This window comes from Trachemys scripta, chromosome 11 (genome assembly GCF_013100865.1).
Source record: "Trachemys scripta elegans isolate TJP31775 chromosome 11, CAS_Tse_1.0, whole genome shotgun sequence".
Taxonomy (NCBI): Eukaryota; Metazoa; Chordata; order Testudines; family Emydidae; genus Trachemys; species Trachemys scripta.
In genome coordinates this window covers 64,029,434-64,053,314 of record NC_048308.1, presented here as the reverse complement: position 1 = coordinate 64,053,314, position 23,881 = coordinate 64,029,434, and the positions used below count along the sequence as shown (strand labels likewise).

Here is a 23,881-nt window from a genome sequence, read left to right as displayed (position 1 = left end):
AAGGCAGGGGGAATTTCTCCTCAGAGGAGCTACCAACAGCAACAGCCTAATATGAAGGGAGAGAGGAGGGGCTACAGATGCAGCAGTAGGTGCTTGCAGGAGGGAGAATTACATTCCCACTCCCCACTGCCTTGAAACCCCCGTAAAAAGGCCATACATTCAAAGTTAGACTAAGGCAGTAGATTTGGCACTATAGTGAGTAAAGTATAGTGAACTGAGACAATTTGGGACTTTCACTACTCCTCGTGATAGGCAGAGTCCCCCTGGGGTAGATGATCATGATCAGTGAATGTAAAACCTGATGGTGTGGCTAAGCACTCAAAAGTAAGCAATGCCAAAGATAAGGTGGCACGTGCAACCTTAATACAGCCCCCCTTGTGAATGCATTGTTATGGTGCTCTTTAATGACATGATCACATAGTGTCTATCAAATATGATCTTACACAGTGTGTGCTACACCTTCCTACCTTCCCTAGCTACAGAGCTCCTCAGGTGCATTAGAGCAGTGCTCCCTACTGCCCAACCTTACCAAATAGGCAAGCAGGCTGCTGCGATCCTTTTGCACCTACCAGCATTCTCAGTGATTCCTTTGTGGCCCACCACCCCGCCTAAAGTGCACTGCAACACAGTACCCTTTGCAATTACAAGGGCAACAGAATTCCCTTGGCTTAGCCTCAATAACCCTCCCTAATCATAACTTCAGTACGCTACATAGCTAGGTTACCTATTCATGCGTGTTCTCCACACCCTTTCGTGAGTGCATGCTTTTCAGATTTGCGAGAAGCATGATGCAAAATATACTGGGCATGCTTAATGTACAGGTCTCTGTCAAATCACAACCAAATTACATCAGTACGCTCACAGGCATTTCTCCTCAGTGAAGGCTATTTCCATACCCAAATTTGATCTCTCTATCGCAAACTGTTTCAGCCGCAGAGCTATTCTGATAAAGGAGGTTGCAAAAATTGTTTCAGGAGAGGAAAATTGTATTTGTTTTAAAACTCTCCAAGTGCTTGAAAATGGCTGAACTATTTTTGCTCAAACTTTAACAAAAAAGAAGACGACGACAAGCAGAGAGCAAGCCTGGTAAATTTCAGCTGAAAAAGTGAGTTCCAGAAAGTTCTGAGCAACTGAAAACTGATAAGCAACGTGCAACCTTATCTTTGGTATTTCTTACTCTTATTTCTATAATTTATCGCAGTCACTGTTTTGGTCATACTAGTGTGTGTACACACATCCAGTGAGACATGCTTCTGATGATCTCAGATATAGGTAAACTCCAATAACAGTGAGGTTGATTAGAAGCCTGAAATTCTTCCAGTAAATTGCAGTGTATGAATTACAATTCTGGTAATAGTGATCTTCCATGTATAGTGACATTAAGCAGTAAAAAAGTGACTTTGTCACAGCATGGCTGCACTGTTCGTCCCTCCAGTCTTGTTTCTTAATTCAGTTGCTTCAAATGAGGATTTAATATAGATTTAATAAGTTATTATAAATTAATTATCTATTTATTATTAAAAACACATTCATTGAGCTTTAAAAGTATGTAAGATGCAGTGTTTAAGACTCAGTGAATAATTTCTTAATAATTCATTAATATTTAACATACAATAAATGTGGACTAAAGCCTGCAGACTTTCTTCCATTTTGCCTTAATAAGGTTGCAGGATTTGCCCCTCTTATTAAATTTAGACAATATACATGACAAAGTGTATTTAATTTTAAAGTCTCAACATCACATCGTTCTCTGTGGCCCCAGACTTCACTTTTTGATCTGTGGAAAGATGAAGAAGCTACAATTGTTGCATAAAATGGAAAATATATTGCTAGTGTGGTTGTGTTGTGGGCATTCATGGGGTCAAATCTGTTTGGTTAGATTTCTTCAAGTCAATTTCTAATGTTAAACTACATCATTGTTATAGAAGAGGGATTGCCTTTTGGCCAGGGATAGAGCCATTCTTTAATCTGTGTGTGTGTGTGTGTGTGTGTTTGTGTGTGTGTGTGTGTGTGTCTGTAAATGGTTTTGAAAGCATTTCCTACTGTTTTACAGTGCTTGATTTATTTACAAGTCATAATTTATTTAGATCTGCCCGCCAAGATGTGACTATATAATACAAATTAGATTGAATTAATGTACAATCCACAAAGTACACTACCTTGCTAATTATTCACTCATTCACTAATTCTTCACTCTCTCTGCAGTTATTTTCCAAAAGCTTTTTCAATATTAGATTAGAAATAGCAAATAACTTGAGCTAACCTTACTTCAGACTTGAATTCTTCAGTTTGTTTTATATGAGTGGAAATACAAGATTCTGATTTGCTAAAAGGGGTTCTACTCTCAAAGGCATGAGACCTGCAAATACATAATCACAAACCAACAACATTTTGTTACAAATTCTAAGAAATTAACAAGTTTCAATGGTGCTAATTGCAAAATACTGAACTGCAATAATTTCCAAAAGTTGAAGGATTATCACAAACATCAGCAATTGTGCAGGTTCAGAGCATTAGCAAATCATGCCATCATGCTGAATTATTTTCTCTTATTGTCTATATACATTTTTTCATACTATGAAGTGAAGTAACATGCTGGAAAAATGCCATGTAATGCCATGTAAATTATTGGTGCTTTTGAGCGAAGACTTACCAATAACTAAATTTGTATTTGAACTGGAAGGGTGTTCTAAACCATTCATTTCACATGCAACACCCTGCCCGTGTGAAACCAGTTCAACCATGTTGCAGAGGCATTTTGCTCTTTGTCTCCTTTATTATGACTAGAGTGGGAAAAAATCTACTGAGATGGTAGATGGAACTTACAGTTATCTACATCAGTGGTTCTCAAACTAGGGCCGCCGCTTGTTCAGGGAAAGCCCCTGGAAGGCCAGGCCGGTTTGTTTACCTGCCGCGTCCGCAGATCTGGCTGATTGCGGCTCCCACTGGCCAATTGGGGCTGCGGGAAGTGGTGCGGGCCAAAGGACGTACTGACCGCCCTTCCTGCAGCCCCCATTGGCCTGGAGCAGCGAACCGTGGCTAGTGGGAGCCGAGATCGGCCAAACCTGCAGATGCGGCAGGTAAACAAACCAGCCTGGCCTGCCAGGGGCTTTCCCTGAACAAGCGGCATCCCTAGTTTGAGAACCACTGATCTATATAGTCTGGAAAAACAATGAGGAGTCCTTGTGGCACCTTAGAGACTAACAAATTTATTTAGGCATAAGCTTTCGTGGGCTAAAACCCACTTCGTCAGATGCATGAACTAGGGAGGTATAAATACACAGCACTTGAAAAGATGGGAGTTGCCTTACCAAGTGGAGGGTCAGTGCTAACGAGCCAATTCAATTAAGGTGGAAGTGGGCTATTCTCTACAGTTTACAAGAAGGAGTGGACATCACTTTTGTAGTGCTAATGAGGTCAATGTAATCAAGGTGGTTCATTTCAAACAGTTGACAAGAAGGTGTGAGTATCAGCAGGGGGAAATTAGTTTTTGTATTCACACCTTCTGTATTTTCCACTCCATGCATCTGATGAAGTGGGTTTTAGTCCATGAAAGCTTATGCCACAAGGACTCCTCATTGTTTTTGCTGATACAGATCAACACAGCTACCACTCTGATACATAGTCTGGGATATTCAAAAGTACTCTGTTTTGGCCTAACTCATTGACTTTAATAGAAGCTGAGTTAGACCAATGCTCAGTACTTCTGAAAAATCCAATCCATACTCTTCCACTGATTGTTACTGTTTTCTTAAGGTAAGTTTGAACCCTGATGATTTGTGATGATGATAATATGCTTCTCTATGCTCTGCCCAGCAACCTAATGTTGCCAAAGCCACTTAGATAAGAGTTTGTTCAGGGAACTGATCTGTATCATCATACTGACAGGTGTGGGGAAATTAAGGAGAAAAATGAAGACTAGTGATGGTTGAATCTCAGGATATTTGGAAATTCTTGTAGATAAAAATTTGGATACTTAACAGAACTGTCTAGACACTGTGAGTCTACAAAACTAGGCTGGATACCTCAAAATTGGAGGTGTTTTCTACTATAGGTGGGGTAGAAATACAATGCAGAGAGATGTGCTTCCAGTACCAGCCAGAACAAGGACATCCAGAAGTCTAGGTAACTTAAAAAATACGGTAGTTCCCCAAAATCCTTTTGCCTGTCAGAAGATTCAATTTAGGTTCTTTTCAAGTTTTCGGAGAAAGTGGAGGTCACTTTTCATTTAACTTGAACTGATTGGCCCATTCTTAGAGAGGGCTTCAGCTATTCAGTACATGTGTCCTTGATTTAGATTGCTGCTATTATGATTTGTCTTGAAGTAGCGCCTGTCTGTCAGAAAGCAGGGCCTGCTGCAGAGCCAGTCTCCAGGCAACCTAACGAGTGCAGCTGGCCTGTAATCGGCTGCCTCCTTGGCTATGCCACCTGTTTGGAAGAGTCAGCAGACCCGGCTCTTAAGCCAAGCAGCAGCTGCTCAAAGCATTCTTCATGGCTGCAACAGCTCCTGCGCCTGCTTGTTCCCAGTCCTACTGCTGCTGCTTCGTTTCCAGCCCTGCTTCAGCCCCACTCCTGCTTTGGACTCAGCCTTGCACCACCTTGTTTCACTCCAGGTAACCTGGTTCTGATCCTCGGCTCCCGCTCCTGACCTCTTACATCAGCTCTGACTCTTGGCGCTGGCATATGGCCTCTGACTCCGGTTCTGATGCTGGGCTCTGGCTCCTAACTCCAGCTCTGACCCTGGGCTCCAGTTCCTGGCTACTAGCTCTCATTCTAACCAATAGGCCTGACTCCTGTTCTGTCCCTATCATGTGACACTGTCTCTATTTCCTTTATGCACCCCATAGTTGAAGCAGAGTCTTTTTTTTTCTCTCATTACCCAGCAAAATACTCATTTTCATGTAGCATCTAAAGTTAAAGGAGAGGGGTTCATTAGGTGACTGTCCATTCCCTGGTGATCTCTAGCCCCCATTTGTTCTAGCTGCCTATTCTAACATGCTAACTGTAAAGGATGTAAACATCGTCTTCCAAATGAGGTCTTCTTTAGGCTCGTTTGCTAACGATAGGACCACAAGGCTCCTTGTTTGAAGCTCAGCTGTGGTATTGTGTAGAAATGCACTCCGCGAATCTCGCCACTGGATAGCAGCTTTCAGTTCCCACTGGCTTCAGTGGGAGTTGGCTCAGGTCCTTGGTCTGCCATAGTGCCTGGCCAGAAGTGAACGTACACCCACCGTTGTAGCGAAATACATATCTAATTGTTAGGAGTTAGGTGATGGTGTTATTTCGGAGTTTTCAAGTTGAGCCCCACCGAGGTGACCAAGAGCTGAACTGAATCCCATGCATTCAATGGGGTTGGGCTCAGGCCCCCAGTCACCTGAGGGAGTCGTGTATTTTGTCTGAATAAATAATTTCCTTATTTTAAAGAGTTACTTCTGAATTTATATTTAATGTGGTGCTTTTGGGGACAAGTGGTCTTCCCTCTGTATGAATTTACATTAATAGTAGAAATGTGAGGATCTATATTTATCTAGGGTGTTCTGCCCTGCTCATTAACAAGGTATATGAGCACCTTAGATTGTCCCTTAATGCAGATCATTGGTTGTTTTCTTCTTCTTCTTAAAGATGCATTGCTCTGAGGTGCTGTTTGGAGTTATAGATGTATATTCAGTATTACGGAGTTATTTGAAGTTAGTGCAGTTTATGCAAAGGTTCCAAGTGACATATTGATTACACAAAGATGCATTATCTTTAGAAAATGCGGATAATGTTTTTGTTTGTGTAACCTTTTGACATCATCAGGGGAGTTGCCTTGAGGGAAGACTGTAATTTTAACAAACGCCTCACATTATTTTTCAATCTGAACTAAAATTTTAACAAAATCAGCTCGAAACACTGGTAAGCAGGCTTCCTTCCAGACATGTCAGCCATTAAGACCACAAAAGATAATGCAGATAATCATTTTTGGAGACATTCACGGTTGAGCATGTTATCAAAAAGAGAAGAAATGGTTGTGGGATAACATGAAAAGCAGGTGCTGGCAGGTCCCGATGGAGGTTTGTTGGCAGAGGAGGTTTGCACTGTGCCTGCCTACTCAATGCATGTCTCTGGCCAATGCTACTAATCCCTCACTTTCAAGTGTGCAACGTTCAGAGAAAAATTCAAGAACAAAGTCAAAACGTAGTTATGCAGGCAAAGGCCAGATTTTGGCTCAACAAAACTGGATGAAACAAGTTTTCATATAAGTCCTGACTTGTAAAATTTGTGAAGCCTTATGTGCAGTAAAATTGGCACACATACAATTTCCCCTCAACCTTCACAGTAAAAACATGCCAATCATTTCCTCAAACAACTTGTTTTAGATTCCCATCCAAACCCTGCTTATAACACACACTGTCGATTACAAAAATACAACCCAACATCCCAACATTCATTTGTCTTTCTAGTGGTTTTATTATTATAATTATTATTATTATTATTTTATTTCCTGTTATTTTGCAAATTATTTCATTTTAACTTTTAGGTCTCAGGACTTCATACACTCTAAACAATCCTGTGTAGATATTGTGCAGATATATCTAGCTGACAGTAAAGGGTAGCTCAAATGGGTCTTAAGAGGTACTTAGGCAGTAACCCAAGGAAGTCTGAGGGAGGCAAGAAATAAGATACGATAATGGAGAAACAGAAGCTAACAAGGGACAAAGGGTGAGTGTTAATTTATCTCCAAAGACCATTTTAGTCATAGGCTAAGTAGACAGCCCCCTACAGATGGTTCTACAGGAATAATGCAGAGATTGCTTCAGTCACTCAAGAACATATTAATCTTGAATTACTCTTCTGTGGTTATGGTTTCTGCACACCCTGTTTCTGCTCAGTCAAGTTCAATAGATATCTTTAATTAACACACACATCCTGAAACTCTTTGCACTGCTGGCTAACAAAGCACTCAACTGAAGCACTGCTGTGTCTCACACAAAGGAGTGTGGAGAATGTCTGGGAACTGTAGACATCCACTGCAGATGACTGAACAAACACACGGGCACCCTTGTGGAAGAAAGAAAATGGCACAGGCTATTAATTATATTACTGTGTATTATTGATCAAATACCACAGATTAAATATGCTTCCTGTCCCAACTAGCTTGTAGTCTAAGGTTCTGATCCTTGCAGCATCAGGGTCTAAATTAAATGCAGACGTATAGAACAAATATAACCTCATGCATACGATAAAGATGCATGTAAAACAGTCATGCTACATGGTTGCTGAAGGTCAAATTTCCAGTAGCCATTGGATTTTTTTTCTTTTAAACACCTCATTTATTGGAAGGCCTTGTGGAAGAAGTAGAGTTTTGAGGAAGAATTTGATTGTAAAGAGGGGAGTCACCTGACAAACAAGGAGAGCCAGGAAGGTTCAAGAGCGGGGCACTGGGCCGAGAACTGAGAAAAGGAGACAAAAGAGATGGTCAAGTAGGAGGAGAGGAGACAATAGGAAGAAAAATAGGAAATTAAGACTACAAATATGATTAATCTTTTTAACTGTGAGAGCAATTAACCATTGGAACAATTTACCTAGTGAGATGGTAGATTATCCATCAGATGAAGTCTTTAAATCAAGACTCCTTGTCTTTCTAAATGATATGCTCTAGTTCTACCAAAAGTTATGGGTGTAATGCAGAAATCACTGGGCGAGGTTCTACACCCTGTTATGCAGGAGACCAGACTAGATTATCATAATGGTCCCTTCTGGACTGAACACATGTGTAGGTTGGTCAGAAGAAAGCAGCAGAGAAATAAGTGTGAGGGAGGGAGGGTGACCAGACAGCAAATGTGAAAAATTGGGTCTGGCATGGGAGATAATAAGAGCCTATATAAGAAAAAGACCCCAAAATTGGGACTGTCCTTATAAAATTGGGACATCTGGTCACCCTGGGGGGGGGGGGGGGGGCGGATAAATTCTAATCTAGCATTTCACCAATGCAGCTGCAGCCAGCTCTGTCTTCTACTTGTCAACTCTGGGCCTGATCCAAAACCAATTGAAGTCACTGGGAGCCTTTCCATTGATTTCAGTGGGCTTTGGATAGGCCCTGGACTGCTTAGTTTAATAACCTTTCTCATTGAACCATGTAAGTTCTAGAAGTAAATTGTCAGTCTACCTGCCCATCATGATTTTAGGAGGAAAAAAATGTATTGTCACATCAAAAATGGGCCAGTAGCCATTAATATGCATAGTCTCAATCACAGTAAGGATAATAGACAAAGAACAGATTGAAAGAATATTTTAGCTTTAAAATACCCCTGTTTCCAGTAGATGTGTGGGTTTTTTCTTGTGACAGTGATATCCTTTGCATGTAGATGAATTGGAGGCAAAGTGCAATATTGCCTCACCATTGCAGCTTTGTGTGAATTGGCTCTGTGAAGTTGTCAAACGGCCCAGAAGCCAGATTCCTGTCATTGACAGGTTCATGTAATCTTTCAATCACTGTTTCTCTCCCACAGCAAAGATAGGTCTGTAACTGGGGGTGGATTGGCATTTAGTTAGAAAAGGGAGGGGGGGAAAGAGGAAACCAAAGATGTATCAGCATCTTTACTTCAGTTCTCTCTAGCAAGGTGTCCCAAGTTTTCTCATAGTCCTCCGTAAAACCTGAAAATTCACTAGCCCTCCACATATTTTAAAAATGTGATGTGTGGCAAATGACCTTTGATGGAGAGGGAGAGGTGCAGTTGGACCATCTCTCTGGATATATTCCTTGATCGTAAGCAGAGTCCTGACTTTTCTGTTGGATTAGATGTCCATTCAAGGCTTCAGTGAACTGTGAATGCACCAATAGCACCAAGTCAGCTGTCTGGCTGAAATGAATACTGAGGTTTTTCTCTGCGGTCAACAGAAGGAAATGTCTGCGTATTTAAACAGCTCACCACTTCCTGGATGCTTGTCCAAAAATATTCTGAGAGAGGGCTAGCATAGGTAGATGGGAGCTGGAGTGCCTGGAACACTCGCACACTGAGTGACCCTTGCAACATATGCAATGAATTTTGTGTTGGTCTCCCATACAGAGATTTGGGAGAAAGGAGGACTGTTTAACCTGGTTATATAAACCCATTTAGGTGGTCCCATTGACATAATATAAACACATGAAGACAATTTTGAACAGTGTGCTAACCATGGACCTAAACCATTTTTGGAATCAATTAGGTCAGATCCTGGTTACAAACATGGTAACAGGTTTTAATGTAGACAGATCTACAGTGATTTGTCCCAGGCCACACAGCAAATCGCTGGCAGAGTCGGGAGTAGAAATCAGGTCTCTTGAAACATAGTCTTTGCTCTGAACAGTGTCCTTCCTTATATGATTAGCTGCCAATGCCAGTTTTGCCCAAATAATCTGAACCTATTTAGTCTGCAAAATTGGATTGAAAGACTCATAAGATTAAGATTTTTGTATTTCCTCTTTCTGGTAAGGCTGGAGACAACATAAGAAAAGTCTTTTGTCTGGTACTGAAGCACATCTAGTTACAGTTCTGTCTCGAAACAGGAAGTGCAAAGGGACTTGGGAGTGAAAAAAAAATTCAAACACCAAAAACAGATTGGTTTGAGTCTCAAATGAAGGTTTGCTTTAGCCAAATACGTGCATCTATTCCTTATAAACAATAGACTTCTTCATGGCAATTTTTAGTATTATAACTCCTCCCTTAACCACATTCCCGCCCCAAGTTTGCCACCCATCCAGTACAATTGGTATAGACTGAAATGGAGATCAGAAATAGAGCTGAAAATACCTTTCATCATTGAGATTTCTTTTTATTTTACTTCTGGGGGAGGGGAATTGAGAAAATTAAATTGAAGCCAAATGCTATATGGATATAGCTAGAATTGCCAGGAAATTCAGATTTATGGTTACAAATCCATCCTAGTATTTTGACCAATAGCATAAGCACCCTTGAAGATATTATATATGCATTGGAATTCTTAGGCATATCATAGTATCCATTTATTTTCCCATAAGCCTTGCATTTGTTTATACCAGTCTCTTCAATTTCTCTTATCTTTTTCGTCCTCTTAATCAAATGGGATTTTCTAATGATTGGTATAATTTATGTAGGACATTTTCACAGACAGAATACTACTCCTGTAATATAATAGTGAAAACTCCCAAAGTTGCATCAGGCAAAAGCAGAAATACAGTATACTTTGTTATGCATCTACCTTGGATTCTTCTTGATATTTATGAGCATTGGTGAAGTTTATTCCCTCATATGTCTCACACAGATAAATTTTGCATATTTGGAATTTAATGAGAAATAACAAGAGTACATGTTTGAATGTAAATACAGTATCGTGGCCATTTTGAGGCATTTATTAGAATACCAAAAAGTATCAGCACACATGCAGGACTAACTACTACCATAGTTTGTTGCTAGACTATGAGAGGAAATATATCCTAATCATAGGGTGACCAGGTGTCCGGTTTTTGATGAGAACACCCAGTCGAAAAGGGGCCCTGGCGGCTCCAGTCAGCACCGCCGACCGGGCCATTAAAAGTCCAGTCGGCGGTGCAGCGGGGCTAAGGAAGGCTAGTCCTACCTGTCCCAGAAGCAGCCAGCAGGTCCAGCTCATAGGCAAGGGGGCCACGGGGCTCTGCCCGCTGCCCCCACCCTGAGCACTGTCTCCCCACTCCTGGCCAATGGGAGCTGGGGGAGGGTGCCTGCAGGCGAGAGTAGCGTGCGGAGCCTCGTGTCCCCCCTCCCCTCCAGCCTAGGTGCCAGACCTGCTGGCCGCTTCCAGGGCACAGTGTGGTGCCAGGACAGGTAGGGACTAGCCTGCCTCAGCCCTGCAGCACTGCTGACCGGGAGCCGCATGAGGTAAGTCTGAGCCCCAACCCTCTGCCCCAGCCCTGAGCCCCCCCCAAACCCAGAGCCCCCTCCTGCACCCCAAACCCCTCATCCCCGGCCACACCTCAGAGCCCACATCCCCAGTACAGAGCCCTCACCCCCCTGCACCCCAACTCCCTGCCCCAGCCCAGAACCCCCTCCCACACCCTGAACCCCTCATCCCCAGCCCCATCCCAGAGCCCCTACCCCCTCTTGCAAACCAACCCCCTGCCTCAACCCGCAGCCCCAGCCTGGAGCTCCCTCCTGCACCCCAAATCCCTCATCCCTGGCCCCATCCCAGAGCCAGCACTCCCAGCCCAGAACCCTCACCCCCTCCCACACTCCAACCCCCTGCCTCAACCCTCAGCCCCATCATGCACTCCAAATCCCTTGGCCCCACCCCCCAGGCCTGGAGCCCCCTCTTGCACCCCAAACCCCTCATCCCCAGCCCCACCTTAGAGCCCGCACCGCTGCCTCAGCCCAGTGAAAATGAGTGAGGGTGGGGGAGAGAGAGCAACCAAGGGAGCAGGAATGTAGTGAGTGGGGGGCAAGGTAGGGGCGGGTTAGGGTGTTCAGTTTTGTGCGATTAGAAAGTTGGAACCCTATCTAATCACTTACAGAAGGCACACATTATATAGCTGTAGATATAGATATATGAACATGCTATTAAAAGGAAAGCACATCAAGGCTAGACTGATGGACCCTTCATGCATCTTAATATAGATGCCAAATATAGTGTAATACAATTTAAATGGCCAGATTAAGGATTAACAAACCCTTGTTGAACAGAACTCCCATTGAAATCTATGTGAGCTCTGCACATGAGTGGCTTGCAGGACATCCATTGACAAAGATCGTGCATGTTCTCACCTGCTCGTTTTCTTTCAGTTGTTTCCTACCAAAATGTATGGCTCAACCTCTGATGCCCCAGCCCTTCTGCCCTGACTCTTGTGAGCAGTCCTCTTGGTTTCAGTGGGACTGCGCCTGGGGTGAAGTTGCAGGACTGGCCTTTATGGGGCCAGTTCTGCAGAGTGCCAAGTTACTACTGAGATGTGCTGAGCGCCTTGAACTCTCATTAGCATCCCAGGGAACTGAGAGTGATCGTGACTTCACAGGATCAGCCCGTGAGAAAAGCAAACAATGAAGCCATAAAGGTCGGGAAAGCACAACTTCTGAAACAAGGAAGTTTGTAAAGGACTGAAGAACCAGCACAGAGATGCAATCCTAGCTATTCTGGTCTGAATTCTTCCTGCAGCCTGAGGAAGCTGAAGCTATCTTAGATCATTCTACAGCTGGGACTGAAGAGTCCGTGTTCATCACCAGTAAGCTAAAATTCATTAAATCTGCACTGTGATTCTTAATCTCTTGGATAACGGCGCTCAAGGGGACTCCAATAACCATGAAGGCTAGCATTCCAAAAACCAATCAAAGGAAATAGAATTGTGCCTTAATGAGAGAGGAGGACAGCAGCAAAGACAGATACACACTTAAAGGGGTCGCCCGTTCTCTAAAGTGAGAAAATGGAGACCTTTGAGCTCAGGAGTCAATGCTCTGATGGATAGTCAGTTGGGATCCCCCAGGTAAAGGGCGGCTGACATGGAGTCCTTCCTCCATTGTCTTTTGTGCCTGGCACTAAGAAAGGGCAGTGGTCTATACACTGAGGCTGAGTGAAAGCATAGGCTCTTTAAAGTAATCTGAGGATGGACCAAATGCTCAATGTAATTAGTGTTTATATTTTATATTACACTGATAGAATATTTAATGCTGGACCTCAGCTCAAGTGTATGAACTGCATCAATTTAGCTAAAACACTCTACTTCCTCCCCAATTCTTACCTCTTTCTTAGGCTCAGTAAGCTTCCAGAGATGCTTTTATAATTGGGAGAAGCAACTTTTGAATCCTCAGGGTTTCCCCAGATTCTGTAAAGGTTTGGGGATTCCCTGACTTGTATGGATCGTTATGGGGCTCATTTAATCGATCACTGGAATGCAGCCACTTCTGTAGTGGAACATAGCAGTGATGTAACAGTGCACAGTGGCTTCACAAAAACAGCTCAGTGCAGGAAGAGAGGAAGAATACAGTGCCTGAATAAACAAGTGTCATACAATTAGTTGTTTGAAAAATGTACACCTCCAAGAGTTCCTATTCACAGTACATTATTCATGGTATGTGATGGGTCAGCTGAATCACTTGCTCTTTCTTTCTGTACCTTGACTGGATGACTGAAACCTTCTAGAGAGAGGAATAATGACCGATTGCTCTGTTGATTCACAAATACCCAGGCTCACATACATGTGGGCACGCTAACAAACAACAATTGTTCCCAATATTTTTGTGTGTGAACAAACACATCTCCATGAATGTGTACATAGTTGTGCATAACTGTAAATAAAGAGTGGCATGAATTTGATTGAACAGCGCTATCAATTGCAATGCTAGTGTATTTCCAGTAACACAGGATTTACAGTATTTACTCAGCTCTGTGCAACAAGCTGTGAGGTGGAGGTGGCACCTCTGAATAATTATGCTTGAGTTCTGCCTTTTCTATGCAAGGTCGAAGGGTGAAGGTAATGCAGAAGCTACTATAGCACAGTTGAATTTAGTTTACCTGTCCACTTTTGCTAGGAGTGAATTGCATATTTTGGACACAGAGATTAAGCAATGAAGAAAAAAATCCTATCCAACAATTCTTGTTGCAGTGTTATGTGATGTTTCCATTCAGGTCAAGATGGAGTGTTGCCTCCTGGGACCTATATTCTCCATTATACACACCTCCCTATTAAAATTGTGGTTGGCCATTGATTGAATGGGGTCATACCACCACATTTTACTCATCCAGGTCTCCAAGTTGTATGACACTTTCTGCCATATCAAGTGTTGCTTAATACTGTCTTAATTGACTTAATATGCCAGTAAAATATTGGGTGGAAAAAAGGATTGGCCTAATTATGCACTCTGAAAACCACCGTCTGACCAAATTTAAAATACTGTGGTTCGCGTGAAGTAGGTGTTTGCACGATAGACTGACCTGCTGGTGTATGATATCCTACAACTGAGTGTGCTACATACTTACATTTGAAGAAAGCACATTTTCAGTTTAATAATGTCAATTGTACAAAATGAAACAGGGAGTCAACTGCATGCAAGTTGGTTTGGCGAAGCCCATGTTCTGTATCTCAGTTTATTGGACCCAACATGTACTCTGTATGTATGCAGAGTAGAGCTGCTTAAATGGAAGCCAGTGGTCTTCGTCACAAATCAGCCCATCAGTGCACGACTCTAGTTTTCTTTCGGTGAAGCAAAAATTACTCTTTCCAAAGAAAATGGAAAATATGACAAGAATATAAATGGATTGTTCTTTGACTTGATGAACCTGCTTCACTTGTGAGTCAAATCTAGTGGATTTAGCTGCCTTTCCATCATTGATAAATCAATCCACCTTATCCAGGAGCTAACTCGGCATATTTTATAAGACGCATTAATCCATTTAAACGACAAGCCTGGCAACAAAGTCACCATGCAAGTTCTTACCAGTAACTTTCCCTTTCTTCCTTTTGTGGTGGAAAAGAAAAATCTCAGCGTAAAAATATCAAGTATGCTGTAGTGTCAAATGGTCGTCTCTACTGTATGTAGATAAAAACACCTATATTTTACTACCATGATAATTGGTACCTTATCATTACTCATTTTTATTCCCAGGCAAAAACTATATTGATCTGGAGTTAAAATTGAGAGTACATCTCAGTCATTTCTGGTGAAAACAAGACAGGGATGTTTTAATTTTCACAAATCAAGCATTCAAAATTCAGGGCTCAAATTAACCTTAAGGAAATCTAGTATAGAAATGAATAGTTACGCCACACAGACAATCTTAAGCCTGTCATTTGGTGACACCCTGCAAGAATCGTACCATTATAATTAATATCTATTAGTGTCTGTGGTCCCAAATTAGACTGATTTTTAAAGACAAATTATTCTTCCTGCCCCTTCCTGCACTTAGGACGGAAGAATCCCAGGCACTGCTACAGACTAGGGACCAAATGGCTAGGAAGCAGTTCTGCAGAAAAGGACCTAGGGGTTACAGTGGACGAGAAGCTGGATATGAGTCAACAGTTTGCCCTTGTTGCCAAGAAGGCTAATGGCATTCTGGGCTGTATAACTAGGGGCATTGCCAGCAGATCGAGGGATGTGATCGTTCCCCTCTATTCGACATTGGTGAGGCCTCATCTGGAGAACTGTGTCCAGTTTTGGGCCCCACACTACAAGAAGGGTGTGGAAAAATTGGAAAGAGTCCAGCAGAGGGCAACAAAAATGATTAGGGGTCTGGAGCACATGACTTATGAGGAGAGGCTGAGGGAATTGGGATTGATTAGCCTGCAGAAGAGAAGAATGAGGGGGAATTTGATAGCTACTTTCAGCTATCTGAAAGGGGGTTCCAAAGAGGATGGCTCTAGACTGTTCTCAGTGGCACCTGATGACAGAACAAGGAGTAATGGTCTCAAGTTGCAGTGGGGGAGGTTTAGGTTGGATATTAGGAAAAACTTTTTCACTAGGAGGGTGGTGAAGCACTGGAATGGGTTACCTAAGGAGGTGGTGGAACCTTCCTTAGAGGTTTTTAAGGTCAGGCTTGACAAAGCCCTGGCTGGGATGATTTAGTTGGGAATTGGGCCTGCTTTGAGCAGGGGGTTGGACTAGATGACCTCCTGAGGTCCCTTCCAACCCTGATATTCTATGATTCTATATTTTACAAAATGAAATTACCCATCATACTATTAAGTGAAATATACAATTATCACATTAAGAGACAGTTAGGACATATTTTTACCAATTAATTGACATTCCCACAGTGTTTGTTCATCACATTGGCATTTGGCTTCCATTTCAGTAAAAACTTTTCTCATAATCAAAACAAGTATAACCCTCTCTAAACATTGGCACCATGTGTTAAACGATTTGTATTTGTTTTGAGGATAGCAAGAGGCATGTCTTGATTAATAGTTTATTTTAATAATGGGAAGAATTTATTTCCAGAATGATGCTAGGGATCAATTTTGTAAGACGCTAAGAACTCTGGCCCCGATCCAGTAAAGCTCTTAAGCATATCTGTAATTCTAAGCATGTGAGTACTTTAACTGAAGTCAGTTTCCCCCTCTATAAAATGGAGGTAGTGATACTGTAAAGTATTTGAGATCTACTGATAAAAAGTGCTATATAAAAAAGTTGAGTATTATTGTTACTCATGTACTTAAAGTTATGCACATACTTAAGTACCTTGCTGAATCAGTGCCTAAAATGGGCATGAATGTGGTCAAAGAGAATTGCTATTTTGGATACAAATACATTTTTGTCAATACTGGATGTGCCTACACTGGGAAACGTTATCATGTTTAAACACGAGTTTTAACTGCTGAGTTAGTTAATTCAATGCTGACCATGACTTTGTGGTCAGTGTAGACAAGGATAAGTTTTGGTTTAAAACCTGCTGGAACCCAGATTTAAGCATGACTAGCTGACATAATGTTGAACACAGTTGGCCCTTGTCTACACTGAATACAGAGTTGTGGCCAGCATTATGTCAGCTAACTTGATTGTTTAAAAAAAAAAGTGTTTAAACATGATAAAATTTTCTAATACAGACAAGTTTCCCCACAATGTTCAGTCACTCTTTACTTACGAGCCAAAAAAAGCCAAGAAGTGGTGGAGAAGAAATCACTATTCTCTGAACTAAAAAGATGTGTAATGTTCCCTGAATAAGCACAAAGCAAGGCCCATCTTATATATGCAAGCAGTGTTAGCCTATTTCTTCTCCCATGTCAACAGACTTCAGAAGAGTAAAGTTATGCTAACACCAAATGCTTTTGGAAATCCCACTTTTAGAACTTATTGAGGATGGGTGAAGAGAAGAGAAATGCTATTAAAACATATTTGAAAACAGTTTACATGCCATTCTGACTTAATAGGGAATTTCATATTTTGGTTACAGAGTACCTAAGTGTACGTTCCAGGAGAGGCAATCTCTCATAGTAAAACATTATGGTTGTGTGAATTCCCTATAGGGGTGTGGGGGGAATATGCCATATGCAAAATTTGTGAATTCTCTGTCAGAAAATGATAGCCTCTAGTTAAAGAACTCCTTACCCGAAAAAAACAGCAAAAACCTGCTTCTTGTAAGCATTCAAGGTGATAATGAATCCTATATGGATATATTAAAATATATTTTTTAAAAACCCTATAGCACTCTAAAAACCAGACTTCAAAGCTCAATGTATTTACATTTTGTAGTATGTGGTTTAATATTGAAGGTGGGCTGGGGAGAGAAGACCTGTTCTTCTTTCTCCGTGGACCAAAATTTTGTCTTTTTATCCTGTTTGCCAATCGAGAGTGTGAAATCACTTACTACTATATGTAATTAATTAGGCTATGTTATCTGTTTTTTTGCAGTGTTGTAGATATTTTGGAGCTGTTGGAATGACTTTACGTGCCCTCCTATTGAGTGCCCTTATACATTTTGGAATACTAACTATGAACTTTCATCTCAATTTTGGTGTGCTTCTAAATATGAAAACACTGTACGCATTTAAAAGAAAATAGATATTTCTCCACAGGGGATACTAGGATTCTGCTTTCAGTATTCAGCCACATGTCCACAGTTTCCAGGTTAGAAGACAGAATATTTCTTGTAGAGTATTTTTCTAATAATTAAAAGCTGGCACCTTGCAATCTGCCCCCAAGTAAGAGTGTAATGCATAGTTGTGCTGCCCAAGGAGTAGAGCAGGGACTGAATGGTCAAGGCACTACATATGCCTTAGAATGGCCAGAGATAGCCAGTGGAGAATTCCCTTTGCACGGTGGAACTCTCCACCCCAATGTAACCGAAGGATTTTCTGTGGCCAGGTTCAGTACGGAGCTTACCCCAGTGACGGAAGTTCGAATAGGCTCCCAGCTGTTCTAATTTCCACCAGAGCCAGGCAGGATCAGCGAGCCAGCAACCAGCTTCCTGCAGCTGTCACTCTCTACTATGTCTTAGCATAGCTGGGACATAGAGAATTGGGACCTCAGTGATTTTGAAAATGATTTATGAAAATCTCCATTTTGGTGAGGAAACTTGCTTTGATGTCTCACAGTTGACATTCTTACTCTTAATTTTCATGGAACTCATTTTAAGCCTGCAGTAAAAGTGGCGGGAGGAGGCAACTACTGGTGATTGCATTCACAAATGGATTGTTTTGTAACAATAATGTAAGTGGATTAAGTTCTTCATGCCACCAGAGATAAGGGGTTATGTGTCCAGTCACACATCAAGCTGAGGCCATGGGTAAGTGGCTGTGACACATGCAAAAAGATCCAGATTAAAAAAAATATAATGGGAAAAGGTTTCATGCCTGCGATTACACTCTGATCAACACCACCTTGCACGGATCAGTGTTAAGTCCACTTTCATTAAGGAGACAGGGAAGAAAAGGGTAAACAGCATATTAATGACATTTGTAGATTTTAAATGTGAGGTGTTGCAAACACCAGAGACAGTAGAGAAATAACACAAATGGGGCTCAGTGAGGTTAGAAATATAGACAGGAAATGAAACGAGTCTTAACGACAATCAAAAGAGCAAGTTAAGAAACCGAAGAGTAAAAAAAAAAGAGAGAGAGAGAAATGAGTGATACTTGCAAAAAATTAGTGCCTAAAAGTGATCAAGGGATGATAGTGAACAGCAGTGAAATGTGCAGTTTCAGTGCAGTTATGGTGTCAAAAAAGTGATGGAGTCAAAAGACTTGTCATTTAAAACAGGAGAAAGCACTTGACATTTGACTCTGGGGAGGAACTCAGCATTGGCAGGAAGATGAACAGGATGATCCCAATATCTCTTTCCCTCTGTAATGTTTGCAAGATTATATGACTTTTAAGTCATGAGAATGGTGCTGTAAATGAAGTACCATTACAGTGAAGGAAATGTTTACTATTCCGTTCCAAAGCAAAACCTACCCCAGTTTTATGACTTAAGTCTTATTGGGTAACACTTATCAATGCTTGTTTCAAGTCCCACATGATCTCTACTATGCCACTTTTTGGGGCATAATAATGAGTTGGGTGTTTACACTCAGAAGTTTTGAATAACACATGCAAATGTCTGAGGTCTTGAGACTTGATTTGGATTGCCTTCAAATATTTGAATACCTAAGTGATGCGTTAAGCACCTAAGGATTAGTCACTTTTCTATGGGTGAGCATGATAGTGAACATTTAAACATGGAGCTTTATTACCCAAATCTCACAATTTAAATTTGGCAGATTTAAATTTCTGCTATCTGAATTTGATACAGTACTTCTGACTGGTCAGATTTGTGGTAGGAAGCAATTGGAGGAATCCATTGGGATTTTCAGCAGGATACTCAGTGTAAAACTCCTGTCAATTTTCAACAGCAGTACAGCATGCTATTAATAGGCCATAAGCATTTTTTCAGTGTCACCTGTGTGTAGTGTAGGAGTGCTCCTGTAGAGAAAGGTCTTCACAAAAAAATCTTTGAGCATTGTCCAATTGACAGCTTCCGCTAGTGTCACTTTTTCAGAACTCCCTTTGGGAGAGCTTTTGTTTTGTTATTTGTATGAGAAATATTAAGATCTAAATGTCTTTTTAATGAGAGTGTCTACCGACGGAAATAATAAAATACTATAGTAAGAGCAGAGGTAATGGATGAGGAGCTGCAACACCTCACAGCTTGATTTCTAGCTATTAAATTAGACTTTTGTGAAAACATGTATTTATAAAACTAGAGAAACAAGATGAGTGAGGTAATATCTGTTATTGGACCAACTTCTGTTGGTGAGAGGACAAGCTTTCAACACACAGAGCTGCTCTTGAGGTCTGGGAAAGGGGTGTGTGTGTATGTGTGGACCACTTCACATAGGACTGAAAAGTGGCCATGTCTGCGGGGGAACTGGGCTGTCATTGCCTAACAACATTAGCAATGTTCTACAGCTGATTTGTATCCATTTGAAAAGAAAGGAGACATTTAGGCAGTCAGAATGTAATATCAAGCTGTGTGAACCTTTCATAACAACACCTAAAACGCAACAAAATGATTTCATGTTTTCTTAAACACCTGGAACTTTCACCAGGTCACAACACTGCTCTCTCTAATCTCTCGGTGTCTGAATTTCCCCTTGTTGACCATCACCTGGTCTCTTTCAGCATTGTCCATCAACTCTTTCTCTCTCGCCTTGTCACTTAGCCTTCCTGTGACGTCCCGTCTATTGCATTGATGACTCCTTGTCTGCTTTCAGTTCTCTCCTCCTCTTTCTTTTCTTCCATTGATCCTCTTCATCCCTCGCTCTCCTTCACCCATTTCTCTTTTGTCCCCTCTCCATTCGGAAAGTCTGCCATGCCAACCCCCAGCCCTGCCTCATTCCCCAACATCTGCTTTCATTCCTGCTCTCCCAATGCAGACTCTCTGTGGTGGAAATCATATGACCCAGGCTGACTTCCTCCACTACAAATTCATTCTCTTTTCCTTTAGATCTCCTGTCTTCCTAGCTAAACAACTCTACTTCTCCAACTGCACTGAATCCCATGTCCTCAATCCCAGTCCTGTTTTGCCATCTTTAGCTCACTCCTCAAACTCTTCTGCCTCCTCTTCTTTCTTCACACAGGATCTCACCAATTTCTTCAAAGAGATAATTGACAAAGAATGATACAACCTTCCCTCTCCCCTCCTACAACTCTTCCCTCCTTCTCTTCTGCCACAGATTCAGAAGTTTCTTGTCTGCTCTCCTACTCTAATCACTCTACGTGAGCCAATGACCTCCATCCCAACTCCTGATCTTCCTTGTGCCCACCCTCATCCCCTCCCTTACCTATCTCCTTAACCCTTTGCTCTCCTCTGGCTCTTTCCTCTCAAAATATGGGCATACTTTAGTCTCTCCCATTTTAAAATAACCCATCCTTGACCTCCCTTGCCTTTCCAAATATTGCCCCTTTGCCCTTTCATTTCTAAGCTCATTGAATGCACTGTTTATTGTTACTGTCTGGAGTTCCTCTCCTCAAATTCCATCCTAGACCCTCTCCAATCCAGCTTCTGCCCCTTGTGCTCCACAGAAATCGCTCTCGCCAAAATTTACAGTTGCCTCTTTCTAGCGGAACCTCAGAACTTATCCTCATCGTCCTTGACCTATCAGCCACCTTTAGCACCTTTGGCACAGCTGACCATGGTCTTCGTAAAATCTTGTCGTTGCTTGGCTTCCATGACTCTGTCTTTTCACCTCTCTAATAGCTCCTTCAGCGTGTCCTTTGGAGAACCCCCATAATCTCCCCTCCAGCATTCTGAGGGAATTCCACATGGCTCCATCTTTGGTCCCTTCTCTTCTCCCTCTCTACAGCTTATATCTGGGTAAGATCATCCACAAACACAAATTAAGCTACCATCTCTATGCTGAGAACTGAGCTCTGCCTCTCTACTCCAGATGTCTCCGTCTGTCCAAATTCAAGTATTGGTCTGTTTCTGACATTTCCTCATGGATGTCTAACTATCACCTCAAATTTAAAATGCCTAAAACAGAGCTTACTCGTCCCTTCAAGTCTTCCCCGCAACCTCCTTTCTATATCACATGGACAGCACCTCCATCCTGCCTGTCACTCGGGCCCATATTCTGGGTGTCATCTTTAGATTCAAATCTCTGTCAAGGTCCTCACATTCAGGCAATATCTTAGTCTTTCAGATTCTTTCTACGTAACATCTCTAAGATACGGCCTTTCATGTCCATCTACTCAGCTAAAACTCTCAGCCAGGAATGCATCTCACATCTTGACTACTGCAAAACCCTTTTCTCTGGCCTTGACAAATGCAATCTTATCCTGCTCATATGCATTCAGAATTCCCCTGCAAAGATCATTTTGCTAGCCCATCACTTTGACCATGTCACCCCTCTCTTTGAATCCCTCCACTGACTCCCCCTTCTTTATCGCATCAAACATGCACTACTTGTCTTACTTTAAAAGGTCTTTCCAGACTATCCCTACCCTACCTATCTTCTCTCATTCACTATGGAGATTTCCACTCCCACCTCCAATTGCCCACTTGTTTTCAAACAGGAATCTTTGTGCTCTCTCTCATTCTGCCCCTCATGCTTTGGAGAAGCTCCTCATAAACATCCGGAAAGCTATCTCGTAAACCTCCTTCAAATCCCTCCTCCAAATGTTCCTTTTACCATGGTGCCAACAGAAAGCTGACAACAGTTAGGCTTCTGGTGTGCTGAGGCCACAGCCTGCCATGTTGACCAATATTGGCTCATTGTTTCTTTGTACTCACCATTTGTCTATCTGTTGTCTTTTGTTTTACACTTGCAGCGATTTGGGGCAGGTCCAATCTTTTGTTCTGTGTTTGTACAGTGCCTAGCACAGTGGGGGCCCTGGTCTATGACAAGGGCTCAAAGTGGCTAGGGTAATACTACGTGTGACGAGGTGTGTAAAACTTACTCTACTACAGCCACAAAGGGGTTCCAGCACAGAGTAGCTGTGGCTATTTGGTTGACCAGCAAGAGTTGGGGTGAGAGAGATAGGGGAGGCTGGAGAAGCTGAGAACTACCCTACATCAGCAGCATACTTACAGAAAGCTGCCCAAGATGTAGGATCAGAAGCTCTGGTTGGACTGGAGTGAGACTGCTGAGGTATGGGGAGTAGAAGCCGTAAGGGGTTACTCCTTCCCCTATGCTCCTTGAGCTGAAGGAGAACTGTACTCCTTGCTGCCAGATCCAGGAGGAATACGACATAGGGATTTGAGATTAGCTGGAGTTGAACTAAGAGGCTAGGGAAACAGGGTCGTAAAGGTCTGATGTACTCCCAAGGAATCCATGACCAGATGAAAGAGGCTGAACTCCCCCTCAGAAGTTCACAAATCTTTTGTGCAGCTGGGGCTGAGTTGTGGGGGCCAGGGACGGATTTGTGGTTGTGCGTGCAAGCCATGCATAATTTGGCAGCGTCACATGGTTTCAACCTTAAACAAGACCTAACTCGGCAGTCTTTGTCTATCATTTGAGTTTTGGCATTTGTTTGAACCCAAATATCACAGCAAAACTTAGGGGGTACTCTCGACTGAACACTTATCAACCAAAACTGCTGAATTGTGCACAGCTCTGATATTTACCTAAGGTGACATTTATACCGACACTAGGAGCTAACATCCTAACTCTTGCAAAAACATCAGGGCTTCGGTTTACATCTCCATTGAAACATGACACCTCCAATAGTACAGTATCTTAAGCACGCTCTCTGAAGCGCCCCATGTCGCAATGTCTCTGGAATGATGTGCCTCTTTCAGAACCAGCCTTGATTAACTTATGATCACAGCCCAAAGTGGTATCAGTTAGTCTTTCATAATTTCAGTGTTATTTTTTTAAATTTAAATATGCAAAAAAGAAGAGGTAATCCAGTTGGATTTATAAAGGAAGACCTCAGATTAGTTAACTTCCTTGCAGAACAAGCTTCTAGTACATGTATCCTCATTTTGCCATTGCAGCTTTGCATTTGCCATCAGAGTGCATGTTGTGTTTCCTTGTCCACGACTTCACAAGTCTGCATTAAAAAATAATATCCTAGATGTGATAATGGAAAGCAATGCCACACTTAATGAGCTTTCCTTGATTTATCATCTGACATGACTGCATTTTGAGAGCTATACGCTTCATAAGTTTTCCAGGTGGTTTATTTCATGCATGCAGCTGTTCTTTGCTTTGTTTCCCTGCCTTGCATTAAAGTCTTTGATTCTGATTGGTAGAACCCCCCTGATTGCTGCAGGCGTGATTGGTGGACTCTTTATCATCATCATTGTGGGCTTGACGTTTGCCGTTTATGTTCGGCGGAAAAGCATAAAAAAGAAGAGGGCCTTGCGGAGGTTCCTGGAGACGGAGGTGAGGATATTTTCTGTTGTACCTCTCAGAAAAGCTGAATATTTGAAAAGAGGCAGAATATTGCTCTACTTTTTACACAGAACATATTAGGGTTCTAATCCAACCCCCACTGAGTCC

At 42.1% G+C, this 23,881-nt stretch overlaps 1 protein-coding gene across 1 annotated transcript in view; it reads left to right on the top strand.

Annotated features, from left to right (window-relative positions):
* Nucleotides 1-23,881, top strand: part of ERBB4 (erb-b2 receptor tyrosine kinase 4) — a 971,560-nt gene that overhangs the window by 773,305 nt on the left and 174,374 nt on the right. The window contains exon 18 of the mRNA XM_034786069.1: nt 23,632-23,764. Within this exon, the coding sequence (XP_034641960.1) occupies nt 23,632-23,764 (133 nt within the window). The remainder of the gene's footprint in view (nt 1-23,631; nt 23,765-23,881) is intronic.